General features: G+C 31.5%; 2 protein-coding genes across 3 annotated transcripts; one reads left to right on the top strand and one right to left on the bottom strand.

Annotated features, from left to right (window-relative positions):
* Positions 1–1,659: 1,659 nt before the first annotated feature.
* LOC130448617 (uncharacterized) lies at positions 1,660–14,308 on the bottom strand. Its single transcript, XM_056786048.1, has 4 exons — positions 13,961–14,308; positions 2,736–3,054; positions 2,218–2,492; positions 1,660–1,949 (listed from the first exon to the last, which is right to left on the bottom strand). The coding sequence occupies exons 1-4, from the start codon at positions 14,215–14,217 to the stop codon at positions 1,661–1,663; spliced, it is 1,140 nt and encodes a 379-aa protein (XP_056642026.1). The 5' UTR covers positions 14,218–14,308; the 3' UTR covers position 1,660.
* On the top strand, positions 4,931–13,794 carry LOC130448618 (carbohydrate sulfotransferase 11-like). 2 transcript variants are annotated; one of them, XM_056786050.1, is made up of 6 exons: positions 4,931–5,133; positions 7,207–7,463; positions 12,451–12,707; positions 12,777–13,020; positions 13,176–13,498; positions 13,562–13,794. In XM_056786050.1, the coding sequence occupies exons 2-6, from the start codon at positions 7,293–7,295 to the stop codon at positions 13,695–13,697; spliced, it is 1,131 nt and encodes a 376-aa protein (XP_056642028.1). In that variant the 5' UTR covers positions 4,931–5,133; positions 7,207–7,292; the 3' UTR covers positions 13,698–13,794. The 2 variants fall into 2 exon arrangements, with proteins under 2 accessions (XP_056642028.1, XP_056642027.1); XM_056786049.1 differs by lacking the exon at positions 4,931–5,133 and adding an exon at positions 5,895–6,010 and having other exon boundaries at positions 13,562–13,793.
* Positions 14,309–19,214: the final 4,906 nt, after the last annotated feature.

Raw genomic sequence — 19,214 nt, 5'->3', positions numbered from 1 at the left:
TAGTAAATATTTATTGTGACTTGTTTTTATTGTTTTATAATTTGTTAAACAAGAATTTTAATATATTATACTTGTTTATTATTCGCATTTTCATTTTTAAAACCACTTCATTAGATTATAACTGTGACGAAGTAGATGATGCAACAGAAAAAAGAAACAGTTGGAGAAACATATAATAAGATTAAAAACACATGGATATTGAATAAAAAGAGTGAGATAATTGAAAAGGCAAACTAATTATAAAAAAGGACACGAAGGTAAGTGGATGAATAATTGAAAAAACAATTAGAATATTTGGTTTGGAATTATAAAAGATAAATAGAGCGAAATAATAATCTTAATGGAATACATCGAAAACTTCCCAGGGCGAATTGTGGCACTTCTTATTTGTGCAAACTAAATAACACGTCATGAATAACCTAACAATATAAAAAAATTTATAAGTAGAATGAACTTTTACTTACAGTGAGTAATTAAGAAGAAATTAAAATTCTTGATGTTTATTTCTTATCAGGAAATGAAGACACGTAAATATTTAATCACTTGTATCACATTGTATTTGTCCCATTTATGCTTGGTAATCTTTCAACTCACACATTTTAATGACTTCAGAATGTATTGTTTAGTTGAGATAATCAAAGATTAATATTTTCACATTTTATTTATAAATTTCGGCTAGTGGAAATTGGAGATTACGAACTATGAAAACAAACACGCTTTTTAAGGTTCATCGTTAGAACGATACGCTAATGTTCACTCCCTTAGACAACTACGGTCACGAAATATAAATCAGCTGGAAAAGAGCGCAACGTTGCCGCTATATGCCATACAGAAAACAAAATTTTTTTACAAACTACGATATGTGAGTAAAACAATGAAGGATTTCTGTATTTAATTTAGGGTTTAGGACTTGCAAAATACATAATTGTGATTATCAGTATAGAATCAATTTTAATGAAAAAAAATATATATATTTTTCATAATAAAAATAGTGAAATAAATCTGATTTTTCTGCAAAATTCCCTGATGTACTACTAAAACTTTTATTTATTTTTTACTGTTAGAGGAAATTTGAGGCAGAAATATAAATTATTATTATTTATATTATGACTGTAATCGATCAAAGTAGCTTTACGAAAAGTCATTAGAATTTAAAAATTCGGGCATTTTCAAAATTGTAAAACAATCGCATTAAAAATATAGAATAAAAATAGTAAACACGATCGGAAATAAACACGTATCACAAGTTTCGTTTTTCTACCTTCACTCAAGACTATTTGGCAACATTTATAATTCTTGTCGTACAATTTATGACCGTCGCTATTTAATATATTATCGTAAATATGGCTGACTTTAAAATATTCTTTCGTTTAATTTTTACATCATAACTCGTATTAATGCCTTAAAACTTTATTTATTTACTTGGTAACATTATTAAAATTTACTATATCTTTCAAATTTAAACATATATATGATTCATTATTAAATGTATTCAGGTTATAATTCCCGCGGATGTCGATGACCTAAACGTATCATACCAACTAAAGATGATTACGCGTAGTTGCCGAGTTTAATTTTTTTCATATAAATATGAACAAATATTTGAAACAAATACTTTTCATAATATTAAAGCTCGAGTTGGTGAAATTAAAGACAACGTTTAATAATTATTTATTTGACACAATTTTAAATATAAAATATCAGTTTCTTTTTCCGTATTTATAAGTTTCGATCTGTATTTAGCTGCACTTTTTGAATTACCCCCAAGTGATTCTAGGAGTTCTATTTCCCGGTTTACGCTATTTTGGAAACGTCGCAAAATTTCCGATCTACGTTCAACATTACAATCCCTTATTTTATAATGTCGATAAAATATCATCGGAATTATCGTTAAACCTGGTATCTGTTTATGAACGTGATGTAAAAATGACAACATACCATCATTCGAACTAAAACAAATTAATCTTTTCACGTACGGGAATGTAAATAAATATTTTTTTTTTCAAATTTATGCGAACCAATCAACGCGAAATAAAAATAAACACTGGCATACAAAAAGATTTTTGTATTTGTATTTGACCGCGGAAACACGAATGGGGAGCGAATCCCATCGAGCTACTGGTGAAACGATTACGACGTTGCCAAGTGTGTATCAGTTTTTCGGATATTTGGTTCGCGTAGATTTGAAAATTGATTCGAATATAAAATGATACTAACATGAAATGAACGACGGCGGACATTTCTTCGACTGTTCGAATCGAATGTAATTCTAAAATTGTATTAACGAAAGCTTGCGATAAACGATTAGCCGCGAAATACGATTTACAATTACAACGTAATTGTAGTTTCGTCAACGAACAATGGATTTCGAAAGTACTGTCTAAATTGACGTTCCAATTTTCCGGAAAAAATAACATCAATTCTATTTTTTCTGTTGTAGACAGTACTGCTAAAATATTATCCAATTTGCCGGTTGTTAATGACACATCACTCTAAAAAAATGATACGTCGATTAATATTTCGCAATTGTATTAAAAATCTTTTTGTAAAACAGCTGATTGTATACCGGCATCGCGCTACAACGTTGCCGGTTTACTTTATTGTTTTTCTGTGAATCGATTATTAATCGGATTTCCATAGATAAGTACGAAAAAAAAAATAGAAAAACAAAAATTTAACCTTCGACCTTGAGTTCAAGTGAAATTTTTTTCAACAAAATCATTTTAAGTACTTACCACTTCATTGGACGTATAATCCTCAGGCGATATTTTCACTTCCGGTAAATCGATCAAAACATCTTTATTTCCGTTGGAAATTAACAATTTTCCGATAATATCATATACGAGGTTATCCAAAAAATTAATATCATCGATTACAACAACGAGGTATGTTTCCGATGATGATGAGAATACGAAATTTATTTTTTCCAAATCGTCAGTTATCTTTTCGCATTTTATTTCATTCTTACATGAAACACCGCGTTTCGAGTAAAACAAATATTTGTAATTCGATGTTAGCGATGTATTTAAAAACAATTCAAATTTCCCCAACGATCTACAAAAATAAAACAATTTCCGAAATTAACAAGGTATAAGGGCCGTAATAAAGCAAAGACGTTTCACAGAAACCCAAATATGACCCGAGGAACTTTCGCCTGCGAGGTAGACAACCAAATTTGCTGTACTGAAAAGTTAATTAGGGGCGACTTAACCTCAAAAAAATTTTATATATTATTATAAAAAATAAATAGAGCAAAATAATAATCTTGATGGAATACATCGAAAACTTCCCAGGGCGAATTGTGGCACTTCTTATTTGACAAACTAAATGCTAGCAGAAAAATTGAACTAATAAATAAATCGAAATAACGCGTGATGAATAACCTATCAATATAAAAAATTTATATGTAGAATGAACTTTTACTTACAGTGAGTAATTAAGAAGAAATTAAAATTCTTGATTTTTATTTCTTATCAGGAAATGAAGACACGTAAATATTTAATCACTTGTATCACATTGTATTTGTCCCATTTATGCTTGGTAATCTTTCAATTCACACATTTTAATGACTTCAGAATGTATTGTTTAGTTGAGATAATCAAAGATTAATATTTTCACATTTTATTTATAAATTTCGGCTAGTGGAAATTGGAGATTACGAACTATGAAAACAAACACGCTTTTTAAGGTTCTTCGTTAGAACGATACGCTAATGTTCACTCCCTTAGACAACTACGGTCACGAAATATAAATCAGCTGGAAAAGAGCGCAACGTTGCCGCTATATGCCATACAGAAAACAAAATTTTTTTACAAATTACGATATTATGTGAGTAAAACAATGAAGGATTTCTCTATTTAATTTAGGGTTTAGGACTTGCAAAATACATAATTGTGATTATCAGTATAGAACTACTTTTAATGAAAAAAAAATATATATATTTTTCATAATAAAAATAGTGAAATAAATCTGATTTTTCTGCAAAATTCCCTGATGTACTACTAAAACTTTTATTTCTTTTTTACTGTTAGAGGAAATTTGAGGCAGAAATATAAATTATTATTATTTATATTATGACTGTAATCGATCAAAGTAGCTTTACGAAAAGTCATTAGAATTTAAAAATTCGGGCATTTTCAAAATTGTAAAACAATCGCATTAAAAATATAGAATAAAAATAGTAAACACGATCGGAAATAAACACGTATCACAAGTTTCGTTTTTCTACCTTCACTCAATACCATTTGGCAACATTTATAATTCTTGTCGTACAATTTATGACCGTCGCTATTTAATATATTGTCGTAAATATGGCTGACTTTAAAATATTCTTTCGTTTAATTTTTACATCATAACTCGTATTAATGCCTTAAAACTTTATTTATTCATTTGGTAACATTATTAAAATTTACTATATCTTTCAAATTTAAACATATGTATGATTCATTATTAAATATATTTAGGTTATAATTCCCGCGGATGTCGATGACCTAAACGTATCATACCAACTAAAGATGATTACGCGTAGTTGCCAAGTGTAATTTTTTTCATATAAATTTGAACAAATATTTGAACCATCTTTATTTCCGTTCGAAATTAACAATATTCCGATAATATCATATACGAGGTTATCCAAAAAAAATTTTATCGAGTCAAACAAAAACTTTTCGTTGAAAAATCGATTGATAAATTAATCTTTATATTGTACAGGTCGTCCTACTGGATCATAATATTCGAATATATAATAAGTTTGAACGAATTCTTGTACGAATCCCCTTAATTCGTACGAAAATGAAGCGTCGTCAATCTGTCTAGCGTCGATTCATTCATCTCTCGAAACGCATACTAATCCCCCGTACTACGCGGCGAAGCGCAGAATCTCCAATATAATTCCGTCATCGAAATCGACCTGATTTCCAAGCGTTGCACTGCAGTCAACACAAGAAACCCTTCTGAGAACAAACAATTCCCGGTGGTTCTTCATATCATATTTCGAATATACAGACGCGTATCTTCATCCATTATATATACAATGCGTAGTTTAATAGTTTACGTTAATTTTTTCGCCGGGAAAATTAGTGAGACTTATTGAAAAAAATTTTTTTATCGAAATCAAATCGTTTTTTCAATATGGTAAGTGACCGTTTCGTTCAATCGAATATCCGCGACGATCAAAACTTTGTACCCATATCATAAAACGTTCCAATAAATATACGAGGGTGCGTTTATATTTCCTAGGTGTTTATGATTGTAGTTTAGTCCTCGAAAGATCCAAAAACGCGGTTTTTACAACAGTAAATAGTAAAGTCTTCGTGAAAAAATACGTTTTGGTGATAGAAAAATGACAAGCGACGAAGATAAGGGAGATTGGGGGTCTTTCTGGATCGAGAAACCTCTTCCAGGACGTCAATTTGACCTGGGTCATTCGGGACCTTCGCAAAAAGGATTCGAAAGATGCACGTGTGATCAAACGGACGATCCGGTCCATGTCCTGCCGGCACACGAACCCAAGGAGGCGTGTTTGTGTCAGGACAAAAAAAGAACAGTCGTTAGATCCTTGAATTTGACTTCGATTTTACGTTTTTCGAAATATTTTAACGATTATTTTTCGAAATTGTTAAAGGGAATACCAAAACTGTGAACCGAATTAAAAAAAAGCGAAACGGGGTGATCCAAAATCATAATCTTTAATATACAGGGCGATCTATACAAACCTATTTTGTTCTGTACGGCTCGTGGTTATAAAAAACCAACAAAAGCCGGGGTACATAGATAGGGATAGATTTTGTTTTACGATTAACGGTCGATTTGGTCTGAATATCGTATTTTCGGCGCTAGTTATCGCGGACACCTCGTACAAGAGATAATTTTAGACAACTACATGGGAAATTACATGAAAAAAACACCGACAGTTTCTCATTGCCATTTGACTAATCACCATAAACACAAATTCGACGTAATTATTTAATATTGTTGATAATACGTTGCTAATTATGGAATTATTCCGTGGGTAAGTGTTTTAAATTTATAATAAATAATCTACAATGTAACTACATAAATAATATCGAATTACACGATTATTTTTTTGTTGTTAAATTATCTTTATTCTATAGAAAATAATAGAAACAAAGGAAACACATAAATTTTGTCGAAAAAAAATGTATTTTCAACAAAAAATAATCCGAGAGGGTTAAATCTGGCGAATAGGGTGCAAACGGCCGTTTTTGCTCGCCGTTAATAGTTTTTTTTTCTTTTTTATACCAAACAAAAAAAAACGTGTTAAAACGTTATTTACTTTCTAATAAATTAATTTTTCAACCAACTACCGTCATATCTACACCGAACTAGGTATTTATAGGACGACCCTCGTATATCGAAAGTTGAAACGATATTAAAAACAACTTAAAGTATTTTCAAAAATGAATAATCGATCGTAGACGCGCATTTATAATCGATTAAGAAAAAGAAAACGTTTACAAACGTAATTATATATACGAGGTATATCCGCAAAGTTTGATTATACGTCGCGGAATAGTCGGAATGAAATCCCCTACACTAACACGGACTAACGACGTCAAAGGGTTCTGAAAAGGTTCATTTTCGACGGTTTAGCGAAGGGTTCTCAAATGACATCGAAACCACTACCGATAGAGGCTCATTTTCGACGGTTTAGCGGCCATCTTTTGTACATTCGAATACACAGCAGATCTATTAACGAACTGCGGAACCAGGTCAGGCGAATAAGGTGCGTGGGACACCAAAAACTGGCTATCAGTGACGGCCGAGTGTGCAGATGCGTTTAAATGGTGGAAGAACCGGTCACCTGTTTGCTGAACCGAGCTCCAAGATATTCCACTGATCGATTCGGACATTCGATGGACGTCCAGAACGAGGTTTTGTCATTTTTCCCCTAGGCATCGGTACTACGAAAGCTCCACTCTATTCCGGTTACTTTTGGGTACTCCCTCGTACTGGCGCGTCGTCTATTAGAAACTGTTATCATTTCTACGGGATATTTTGAAAGAAAAAATTGATTTTCGAGACGATTTTTCACCTATTTTTATTATTTAAGCGAAAATCTTTCGGATTATATTCCAAAATGAACTATCGCGATGTTGACCTTGACGTTATCTAATCTGATATAGGATCTATTTTTATTTTCGACTTAAAATATAAAAATAATCCTTTTATCTATTAATTTTCCAGTTAACTGTGATGCTCGATCCGCCATCAATAATAACCGAACACGTCGATCGCGACGATTGTTTGGTATACAAAAGTTGACCGAAACGATGAGACTGAAAAAAAGAAGAAAATCTCGAGCGAATGGATGGAGAGTAATTAGAAGATGCGTCGTTTTTTTTACCGCCATTTGTATAGTACCGGTTTTATTGGTACTAATGGTAGCTACCGATCGATATTCGCGACCGGTACCGCGTCATTCGACATACGTACGACACCAGGTTAGTATCGAAATTTAAATGATTCACTCTGTATATTTGTGATTTTTTAACCATCGTAGTACGTACTCTGGTCTTATCAAACTCATTGGCGAAGCCTTGAGCTTTCAAACGTCATAAAACGACTATCATAGATGCCGGAAAAGGTGCCGGATGGATGCCGATGGACCAGGGAGTTTTGCAGACTTTTTGGTAGAAGGAATCGAAGAAACGGACGTAGAGGATGTTGTTTATCGGGCAGCCGGATCTCGGGAAAATATTACAGTCGGAATGGACGGCGATGGCGTCTTCAGCTGCAGTTTTAACCAGACCTCGTATCTTGTGTTGAAATGAATCGTTAATTAGTCTGGTCTATTTAAAAATTCTAAAATTAACTATATTACAACACAATGTCCCGAGATATTCTATTTATATTCCATTTAACAAGAAAAAAAAAAACGAAACTGGGGGCCGAGTTTATGTATACATGGAAAAATATTTCAACTTTACGTAACCCAACGAGATCCAATTATTTAAAATAACATCAATCGAAGGAATTTGCTTCTTTTACTGTCATTTATTTCCTGTTTCTCTATACAATTTCCTTCTGATTCGGCCGTTTATTCAACTTTTTCTACATCACTGTAACATTCTATTATGTGTCCGAAACATCTCAAATGTTTTTTTATACCATTTTTTACGTTCGATTCGAGTCTAAACGTATCCTTCCTTCTATTTACTAATCTTCGTTATCACTGTTTCTTTCGGTATCTTCGTTACACACTTTTTCATTTTCTGCTTTAATTTCTTGGTTACCGAACGTGCCGAATTTACCGATTTACATTCGCTTGTCCCTGATCTAATGAGATCAAACAACTGTTGGACCAAGATCCACCAAAAACTCTCCCCAAATGCGTTTAAACAACTGCTGGTCTTGGACTTAGAAGATTTGGACCAAGATCGACCAAAAACGTTTAATAACTCTCCCCAAATGCATTTAAACAACTGTTAATCTTGGGCTTAGAAGATTTGGACTAAAATCAACCAAAAACGTTTAATAACTCTCCCCAAATGCTTTTAAACAACTGCTTGTCTTGGGCTTAGAAGATTTGGACCAAGATCCATTAAAAAACGTTTAACAACTCTCCCCAAATGCTTTTAAGCAACTGCTTGTCTTGGGCTTAGAAGATTTGGACTAAAATCAACCAAAAACGTTTAATAACTCTCCCCAAATGCATTTAAACAACTGTTAATCTTGGGCTTAGAAGATTTGGACCAAGATCCACCAAAAACGTTTAATAACTCTCCCCAAATGCATTTAAACAACTGTTAATCTTGGGCTTAGAAGATTTGGACTAAAATCAACCAAAAACGTTTAATAACTCTCCCCAAATGCATTTAAACAACTGTTAATCTTGGGCTTAGAAGATTTGGACTAAAATCAACCAAAAACGTTTAATAACTCTCCCCAAATGCTTTTAAACAACTGCTTGTCTTGGGCTTAGAAGATTTGGACCAAGATCCATTAAAAAACGTTTAACAACTCTCCCCAAATGCTTTTAAGCAACTGCTTGTCTTGGGCTTAGAAGATTTGGACTAAAATCAACCAAAAACGTTTAATAACTCTCCCCAAATGCATTTAAACAACTGTTAATCTTGGGCTTAGAAGATTTGGACCAAGATCCACCAAAAACGTTTAATAACTCTCCCCAAATGCATTTAAACAACTGTTAATCTTGGGCTTAGAAGATTTGGACTAAAATCAACCAAAAACGTTTAATAACTCTCCCCAAATGCATTTAAACAACTGTTAATCTTGGGCTTAGAAGATTTGGACTAAAATCAACCAAAAACGTTTAATAACTCTCCCCAAATGCATTTAAACAACTGTTAATCTTGGGCTTAGAAGATTTGGACCAAGATCCACCAAAAACGTTTAATAACTCTCCCCAAATGCATTTAAACAACTGTTAATCTTGGGCTTAGAAGATTTGGACTAAAATCAACCAAAAACGTTTAATAACTCTCCCCAAATGCATTTAAACAACTGTTAATCTTGGGCTTAGAAGATTTGGACTAAAATCAACCAAAAACGTTTAATAACTCTCCCCAAATGCATTTAAACAACTGTTAATCTTGGGCTTAGAAGATTTGGACTAAAATCAACCAAAAACGTTTAATAACTCTCCCCAAATGCATTTAAACAACTGCTGGTCTTGGACTTAAAAAATTGGAACAAGATCCATTAAAAAACGTTTAACAACTCTCCTCAAATGCTTTTAAACAACTGCTTGTCTTGGGCTTAGAAGATTTGGACCAAGATCCATTAAAAAACGTTTAACAACTCTTCCCAAATGCTTTTAAGCAACTGCTTGTCTTGGGCTTAGAAGATTTGGACTAAAATCAACCAAAAACGTTTAATAACTCTTCCCAAATGCATTTAAACAACTGTTAATCTTGGGCTTAGAAGATTTGGACTAAAATCAACCAAAAACGTTTAATAACTCTCCCCAAATGCATTTAAACAACTGTTAATCTTGGGCTTAGAAGATTTGGACTAAAATCAACCAAAAACGTTTAATAACTCTCCCCAAATGCATTTAAACAACTGTTAATCTTGGGCTTAGAAGATTTGGACCAAGATCCACCAAAAACGTTTAATAACTCTCCCCAAATGCATTTAAACAACTGTTAATCTTGGGCTTAGAAGATTTGGACTAAAATCAACCAAAAACGTTTAATAACTCTCCCCAAATGCATTTAAACAACTGTTAATCTTGGGCTTAGAAGATTTGGACTAAAATCAACCAAAAACGTTTAATAACTCTCCCCAAATGCATTTAAACAACTGTTAATCTTGGGCTTAGAAGATTTGGACCAAGATCCACCAAAAACGTTTAATAACTCTCCCCAAATGCATTTAAACAACTGTTAATCTTGGGCTTAGAAGATTTGGACTAAAATCAACCAAAAACGTTTAATAACTCTCCCCAAATGCATTTAAACAACTGTTAATCTTGGGCTTAGAAGATTTGGACTAAAATCAACCAAAAACGTTTAATAACTCTCCCCAAATGCATTTAAACAACTGTTAATCTTGGGCTTAGAAGATTTGGACTAAAATCAACCAAAAACGTTTAATAACTCTCCCCAAATGCATTTAAACAACTGCTGGTCTTGGACTTAAAAAATTGGAACAAGATCCATTAAAAAACGTTTAACAACTCTCCTCAAATGCTTTTAAACAACTGCTTGTCTTGGGCTTAGAAGATTTGGACCAAGATCCATTAAAAAACGTTTAACAACTCTTCCCAAATGCTTTTAAGCAACTGCTTGTCTTGGGCTTAGAAGATTTGGACTAAAATCAACCAAAAACGTTTAATAACTCTTCCCAAATGCTTTTAAACAACTGCTTGTCTTGGGCTTAGAAGATTTGGACCAAGATCCACCAAAAACGTTTAATAACTCTCCCCAAATGCATTTAAACAACTGTTAATCTTGGGCTTAGAAGATTTGGACCAAGATCCACCAAAAACGTTTAATAACTCTCCCCAAATGCATTTAAACAACTGTTAATCTTGGGCTTAGAAGATTTGGACTAAAATCAACCAAAAACGTTTAATAACTCTCCCCAAATGCATTTAAACAACTGTTAATCTTGGGCTTAGAAGATTTGGACTAAAATCAACCAAAAACGTTTAATAACTCTCCCCAAATGCATTTAAACAACTGCTGGTCTTGGACTTAAAAAATTGGAACAAGATCCATTAAAAAACGTTTAACAACTCTCCTCAAATGCTTTTAAACAACTGATTGTCTTGGGCTTAGAAGATTTGGACCAAGATCCATTAAAAAACGTTTAACAACTCTTCCCAAATGCTTTTAAGCAACTGCTTGTCTTGGGCTTAGAAGATTTGGACTAAAATCAACCAAAAACGTTTAATAACTCTTCCCAAATGCTTTTAAACAACTGCTTGTCTTGGGCTTAGAAGATTTGGACCAAGATCCACCAAAAACGTTTAATAACTCTCCCCAAATGCATTTAAACAACTGTTAATCTTGGGCTTAGAAGATTTGGACTAAAATCAACCAAAAACGTTTAATAACTCTCCCCAAATGCATTTAAACAACTCCTGATCTTGGGCTTAGAAGATTTGGACCAAGATCCATTAAAAAACGTTTAACAACTCTTCCCAAATGCTTTTAAGCAACTGCTTGTCTTGGGCTTAGAAGATTTGGACTAAAATCAACCAAAAACGTTTAACAACTCTCCCCAAATGCTTTTAAACAACTGCTGGTCTTGGGCTTAGAAGATTTGGACTAAAATCAACCAAAAACGTTTAATAACTCTTCCCAAATGCTTTTAAACAACTGCTTGTCTTGGGCTTAGAAAATTTGGACCAAGATCCACCAAAAACGTTTAATAACTCTCCCCAAATGCATTTAAACAACTGTTAATCTTGGGCTTAGAAGATTTGGACTAAAATCAACCAAAAACGTTTAATAACTCTTCCCAAATGCTTTTAAACAACTGCTTGTCTTGGGCTTAGAAGATTTGGACCAAGATCCACCAAAAACGTTTAATAACTCTCCCCAAATGCATTTAAACAACTGCTGGTCTTGGACTTAGAAGATTTGGACTAAAATCAACCAAAAACATTTAATAACTCTTCCCAAATGCTTTTAAACAACTGCTTGTCTTGGGCTTAGAAGATTTGGACCAAGATCCACCAAAAACGTTTAATAACTCTCCCCAAATGCATTTAAACAACTGTTAATCTTGGGCTTAGAAGATTTGGACTAAAATCAACCAAAAACGTTTAATAACTCTTCCCAAATGCATTTAAACAACTGCTGGGCTTAGAATATTTGGACTAAGATCGACCAGAAATTTTTAATCACTTCGAACCACAGTATATCTTTATTTTTTTTGCTAATAAATGCGCTCCAGCAGTTTTGTTAATTGTTTCGATGAAAAATTTATTTATATTGATATAGTTTTATGTTCCAGTTTGTTGAAATCGAAAAACCAACCGTGGAAGCATATCTCAACCGAAACATATCAATCATATCAAAACGAATGGAAAGACGAAGAGAACACATGAAAAATATGTGTAAATTATTGAATTTAGACCGACCGGGGAACGATTCTTTGCACAAGCCCAACCCATGGGAATTCCTAATTGACAATAAACATCGTTTAATCTGGTGCAATATTTTCAAAGCCGCCAGCACTTCTTGGATGTACAATTTTAATATATTGGCTGGGTGAGTCTTAAAAAAATAAAATTTTTACGGGTTTTAATGCCTATATTTTATTTATTTATTTATTTTCAGTTATAGTCCGAAATTTTTAAAAAAAACAAAGATAGTGCCTATGACGTTAGCTAGACAAAAATACCCCCGACCGTCTCTACAAGAACTTAGGAAAGCTTTCAACACTTACATATCATTTTTAATAGCTCGACACCCTTTAGAACGACTTTTATCAGCTTATCGCGACAAAATACAATACGCACTTCCCAACACATATCATAAAAAATTAGGCAATGAGATCATCAAGAAATATCGATATAAAAAAGTAAGTAAATATTTAAATTCAATATATAGTATTGTAAAACTAAACTAGCTCTAATCGTCCGAGAAAAAATAATCTATTTCTCTATTTAACCTCGTATTGAGCACTGTAGTTGGTTGACTCACATTTTTTTCATTCAAAACACAATTTTTTTGCAGAATCCAATTCCTACACAAAAAGAACCGACTTTCGAGGAATTCGTCGAATACCTAATAGATAGTGTAAAGAATAAAGAAGAATTAGATATGCACTGGACACCGATAGTGGAATTTTGCACCCCGTGTATGTTCGATTTTCAAATAATCGCACATACAGAAACGTTACAAGAAGACCAAATGTATTTGATCAAATTGGCGAAGCTCGAAAATATCATTCAACCCGAATGGAAGAACCCCGGAAGAGGTTCTACTGAAAATCAAATTCAAAAATATTATTCGCAACTAACGAGATCGCAAATATTCCAACTGTACCACATCTACAGGTATTATATAATAATTATTTTATAATTGAAATAGTGGTTGAATTAATTCAATTCGAATTTTAGATATGATTTTGAGCTATTCAATTACTCGTTAAATGGTTATTTGGAATATGGTACAACGGATAAAGATCCCTCGTCTTTGTTGGCTGCTATTAGTATGAAGGACTTTGAGCAAAACGATTTACCTAAAGTATACTGAAGTATTTGAAATTGCATCAATTTAACGAAATTGTGATAATTAATTGATAGGTTGTGTTGCCTTTTTTAGAATAAAGTTATTGAATTTTAATTTTTTATTTCGTGAAATCTTTTCCACCAAACCTCGTATAGACAACCACACCAAAATAAAAATCGATCAAAACTAGTCTTTGATTGATTCAGAACGAAAACGAAGAAACAAAAAATTTAAATTTCTAAGTATTAAATTACAAAAAATTATATAAAAAATACACATTTACTCACGTTTTATCGTTTCCGTAAACACTATAACATATCACAAATTTATTATTAAAATATTTTTTCCAATTCACTGTAATTAAACATGGTATTTTCTCAGAATTTCCATTTACTTGTAGTATTTCCTTTAAATACTGTTTTCTTTCTTTAATTTTCTCTTCTCTCGAAAGATTAATATTCTTTATTTCGTTTAACTTGTGTTCTAAAAATTCCTTAATTTTATCACCAAAATTTATATCATCTATATCTATATCGACTTCCATTTCGCAAATTAAAAACAAATAATATATACTATTTGATATTCCTTAACCTAAAATAATAACTTGAAGCTGGAATCTTCTTCTAGTTTGGTCTATTTCTATTATACTTTTTAGTTACTTATCGGTATAGTTAAATAGATATCTATTTTTTATATTTATAATAAAAACATATATATTAACGTATTAATTATTGTTTTCGTATAAATATCCGATTATTCGTGTGGAAGTTATAATCAACTAATTTATAACGATGTAAATATAGACAACTCTTAATACAAAAGTGCTTTTATGTTAGTGGTACATGTCCTATGAAATATTAAGTAATTGAAAGTAGACAACACCTAATACAAAGATGCTTTTATGATAGTAGAACTTCATAATGAAACATTAAGTAGTTTCAGTTTCTTTCTGGTGATATTTATTGGAAAACTAGAAAAATTTTATAAGTGAATGAGTTATTTATGATTCAATTCTTCTAATTATGAAGTTCGTGAAGTATGAATACTTCATTATTTAAATAGAATTGATAATTCATAAAAATGTAAAAGTATGCAACTCTTAATACAAAGATGCTTTCATGGTAGTAGCACTTCATATTAAAACATTTCGTAGTTTCAAAAATATTTTTTTATAATATCTATGTAAAAGCTAGGAACAATTATCAAATCAATCAATTTATAATTCATGAATTATTGTTAGATAATTTCTTAAATGAATGTAATGATAAACGCAAAATTTTCAAATTGAGTCTTTTTTTACTGTTTTTATTCAGTTTTAGTTACAATTTCTTGTCCCTGTATACCATAAAAAGAGTTTACTAAAAATTTGGAAAGCAAGCTTTGCTCTAACCACTCTACATACAACGAATTTTATAGCACAGGTTGTTAACCTTTGTCATCATCAAACGTTTTCTTGACACTGTCGGTATTGAGTAACGTTTCTAAAAAAATCATAAAAACAGAAAGAAAAACTCGTTTGAAATTTGGTGTCACGGTACCTACGGTTCGGTTTCAAATTAGGTTAAATTTGTATTCTCATTTAGTACTTTCTCCTTAGATTAGGGTCATGGTACTCATGTTTCATCCTGGTACTAGTCAAAATATGTTCATAATTTACTAACAAATAATTTGGGATTGAGCTACAGGGACGTATTACATAAATTTTATTCACAAAAAAAATCTCGAAAATATATTTTTCACGATTATACAATCGGCATTGGGGGTCGGACAAGAAAAAGAAGAAAAAGAAGAAGAAGAACAAAGAAAAAAATAGATCTGCTAATTCGTGGATTTAGGCACTACTAATTATAAGTGGGTTGAAAATAGACATGAATACAAAACATACATTTAACAAATAAGTCAAAATACAAGAAAAAAGAGTAAAGTACATGACACTAACCGAAAGAAAAAGATACCCGAACACTTCTGCTAAATCCGTAGAAACAGAAGAAGAGCGAAATTAATTGTAATAAGCTAGTAATAATGACATATCTAAATATATAAAATAGTCATTTAATATCATAATTAAAACCATAATAATATGAAAACACTCCAAAGGTGATTTCCAAAAATTTTTCATATTTTAAAATTTTCAATATTCAATTTACCTTTTAATACGGCCCTGTATTAGGCTAGGTAAGTATAACACGGACATCCGAGGAGGTTTTCGGAGTTTATTGAACTTTCGTATCAAAGAATTCAAAGTAAGAAGAAGAAACTTGTAAGTTGCAGTCAAATATTGAACGGATTGTCCTATGGGTTTTAAAACAATAAATAAATATGCGTAATTGTTAATTTCCGATTGATAATAATTTCTTGAGTATTTGATAACGCATAGTTGTTATAATAATATATTAACATTATTATGTTCTTTGATAATAAAGGCCGTTTGCTATTTTCTTATTTACCTTAATATATTTGAGGTTATGTACGAAAAAAAAGTATTTACTTACTTTACGGACTATATTGCACCTTCGGGGTACAGAAAGAAGAAAAGTGGCCTAGAAAAACACGTGGAATTATTTAAATCCGCCACTATTCGAAAATATAAAATTAAAAAAGTAAAAATTTTATAAAATTTGTCCAATTAAGTGGCACTTTCATACGCTGATCGAATTCTTCAACAAATTCTAAGCATTTTTCATTTTACAGCTTTTAGATATTTATTCAAATACGTGGTAGGGGTGAGTGGGAACCTTGTTATCGAAAATTGCGTGTAAGTTCGCTTCTGCTGAACCGATTTTTATAAATTTGATGTTGTTTGAAAGAGCTTTTATTCAGTTATACGAAATATATAAATTCTAAGCAATTTAATTAGCGACGTGAATGCACAAGCACAAAATATCAATAGCTGAAAATACGTGGTTAAGTTAGGTTAGAAAATATTTTTACATCAATTCCATTAACATTAAACTTGTGCATTTTGATAACAATTTCAATTCAATAAAGCGGTTTATCATTGTGAAAATAAAAAAGTAAATTTGCGAGTATTATAACGATCAAATATAAAAGGGGTATGGTCGGTTCAGTTAAATAAAACAAAACGAGAATAAATACGCAGTTTTTTCGGTTCAACCAACGTTTAACAACCACTTGTTAAGACGCGAAGAGAAGGAATGATGAAAATTGAAGAAAAAAAAAGCCGCCATCTCGTCCTGACCAGACACAATTTAGTTTTTGTCGAAAATATACGTATTTTTTATTTGTTTTTCATTTCTACCGAACCGGGTAGATGACCTTATATATCTGCCCGCTTTCGTGGGTCCTAAACCAAAGTCTTAAATGTTGTAGTGGTCAGTATCAAGGTCGTATCGCAAATATATTTTCAAAGGGTCAATTCTACTAACGCAACGACTTTAAATTCATTTAAAATTATAAATACACAATGTGGAATATTTATATTCAATTTGTTCATTATTTTTAATGTATTATTATTTCAATAGAAAAATTGTCTAATTAACAAATACTACTTTTTAAAGTGTGGCAACATTGCTAATATTAGTTTTATGATTCGCTTCGATTTTTATTTATCACGAACATCCCTTAAGATATCGATAAAATCGATTTTTATTTTGAATGTTTATGAACGTAAAATTCTATTACAACATCGATATAATCGATTAATAAATGAAATTAAGATTTCTATTATGACATTTCGTTGTCAAAAATGAGTTTCAGCCTTATGTTTTTTTATTAAATAAATAATTTCACGCCCCAAGGAAACTTGAGTTTTCAAGTTATTTAAAACTATTATTTAAATAGAATATAGATAACCGATACGTTCAAGGTATTTTCTAATAAATATATATGTATATTATTTGACAAAGAATATTTTTTGTTAGAAAAAAATAGAAATAACTCGAGAGGTTATAGGTGTAGATTTTTAAATAACAATTTGTTGTCTTGGTGACGGCAATGTATCAGTGACATTCAAACTGTATTATTTTTTTTAGTCTTTTCGCATTCGAATTGTTGTTATTGTCATTCCATTTTATGATTTTAAAAATAAAATATTTCAACAAATAAACGTGAATTTTGAATCGGAATTCTATATGATTTGCAATGCAACAATTTATACGTTCAAACCCATTTAAAACTATCAATATATATTTTTATATATTATATATATTATATTTATTGATATAATTATGCAGATTGTCGATGTAAACCCAAATCAAAACAATTTAGCATCAAAAAGGGTCCAAGAAATAAGAAAACCTTATAGGGTTCGTATTTTGGTGAGATGCGTTCGTTTATGCTGATTGTTTTTGATGTACTTCGATCAGATGCGTTCGCTGGAGTTGATTTTTGACACTTATTGTTCTATGCGTTCATTTATGTTGACGTTTCAACTTCTTTTGTAAGGTATACTTACGTTTATGATAATTTTTGAAAGAACTTTGGTGAGATGCGTTCGGTAATTAATATTTTTTTAAAAATCATGTTGAGGTACGTTCGTTTATAATCATTTTTTATAGAACTTTGGTGAGATGCGTTCGCTTAAGTTGATTTTTGACACATATCGTAATATGCGTTCATTTATGCTGATTTTTTTCACTTTTATAAGGAACTTTTGCTTACGATGTTTTTTGAGGTCAAGTACGTTCGTTTAAAATTGAATTTTAAAAGAATTTCATAGTCAGATACGTTCGTTTATGTTTTTTTATCTAATCCAATCATATGTATTCGTATAAGTCAATTTTTGACACTGTTCTGAGATATGCGTTCCCTGGAGTTGATTTTTGACAGTTTTGCAAGAACTTTGGTAAGGTGCGTTCGATTATACTGATTTTTTTTATGTTATTCGATGAGATGCGTTCGCATAAGTTGTCCTTTGACACCTACTGTGATATACGTTTGTTTATGCTGATTATTTCACTTCTTCTGTAACATACCTACCTCAGTTTATGATTTTTTTTAAATAATTTTGGAGAGATGCGTTCGTTTATAACTAATCTTAAATAAATTTGGTGAGGTGCGTTCGTATATATAACTATTTTTTAGAGAGCTTTGGTGAGGTGCGTTCTTCAGTCAGTCAGACGCGTTTGCTTGACATAATTTTTTATACGTATTGCAATATACGTTCGCTCGAGTTAGTTTTTGACATTTGTTGTCACGTGCGTTCGTTCGTACTGTTTTTTTTTTATTATATAAGATATTTTCGTCCAAGAGGACTATTTAAAGAACTTTAGTTCGCTGGGACGTTTGCTTATGACATTCCTTCAGTCAGATACGTTCGTTTATGCTACTTTCCCGATCTAATTTAGTCAGACACGTTCGTTAGAGTTAGTTTTTGACATTTGTTGTCACGTGCGTTCGTTCGTACTGTTTTTTTTTTATTATATAAGATATTTTCGTCCAAGAGGACTATTTAAAGAACTTTAGTTCGCTGGGACGTTTGCTTATGACATTCCTTCAGTCAGATACGTTCGTTTATGCTACTTTCCCGATCTAATTTAGTCAGACACGTTCGTTAGAGTTAGTTTTTGACATTTGTTGTCA

The sequence above is a fragment of the Diorhabda sublineata genome, chromosome 9 (genome assembly GCF_026230105.1).
Source record: "Diorhabda sublineata isolate icDioSubl1.1 chromosome 9, icDioSubl1.1, whole genome shotgun sequence".
In the NCBI taxonomy this organism is placed as follows: Eukaryota; Metazoa; Arthropoda; class Insecta; order Coleoptera; family Chrysomelidae; genus Diorhabda; species Diorhabda sublineata.
The sequence above is the reverse complement of the archived record's forward strand: the minus strand, read 5'-3'. Positions and strand labels throughout refer to the sequence as shown.

Bases quoted from the DNA above. Each gene is read 5' to 3' on its own strand.
- LOC130448618 (XM_056786050.1), top strand. From the start codon at position 7,293: ATGAGACTGAAAAAAAGAAGAAAATCTCGAGCGAATGGATGGAGAGTA. The intron at 12,708-12,776 runs GTGAGTCTTAAA...ATTTATTTTCAG, and splicing joins AATTTTAATATATTGGCTGG to TTATAGTCCGAAATTTTTAA. The intron at 13,021-13,175 runs GTAAGTAAATAT...ATTTTTTTGCAG, and splicing joins AGAAATATCGATATAAAAAA to AATCCAATTCCTACACAAAA.
- LOC130448617 (XM_056786048.1), bottom strand. From the start codon at position 14,217: ATGGAAGTCGATATAGATATAGATGATATAAATTTTGGTGATAAAATT. The intron at 2,493-2,735 runs GTAAGTACTTAA...TCATTTTTTTAG, and splicing joins ATTATACGTCCAATGAAGTG to AGTGATGTGTCATTAACAAC. The intron at 1,950-2,217 runs GTTAGTATCATT...AATTTGTTTTAG, and splicing joins TCCGCCGTCGTTCATTTCAT to TTCGAATGATGGTATGTTGT.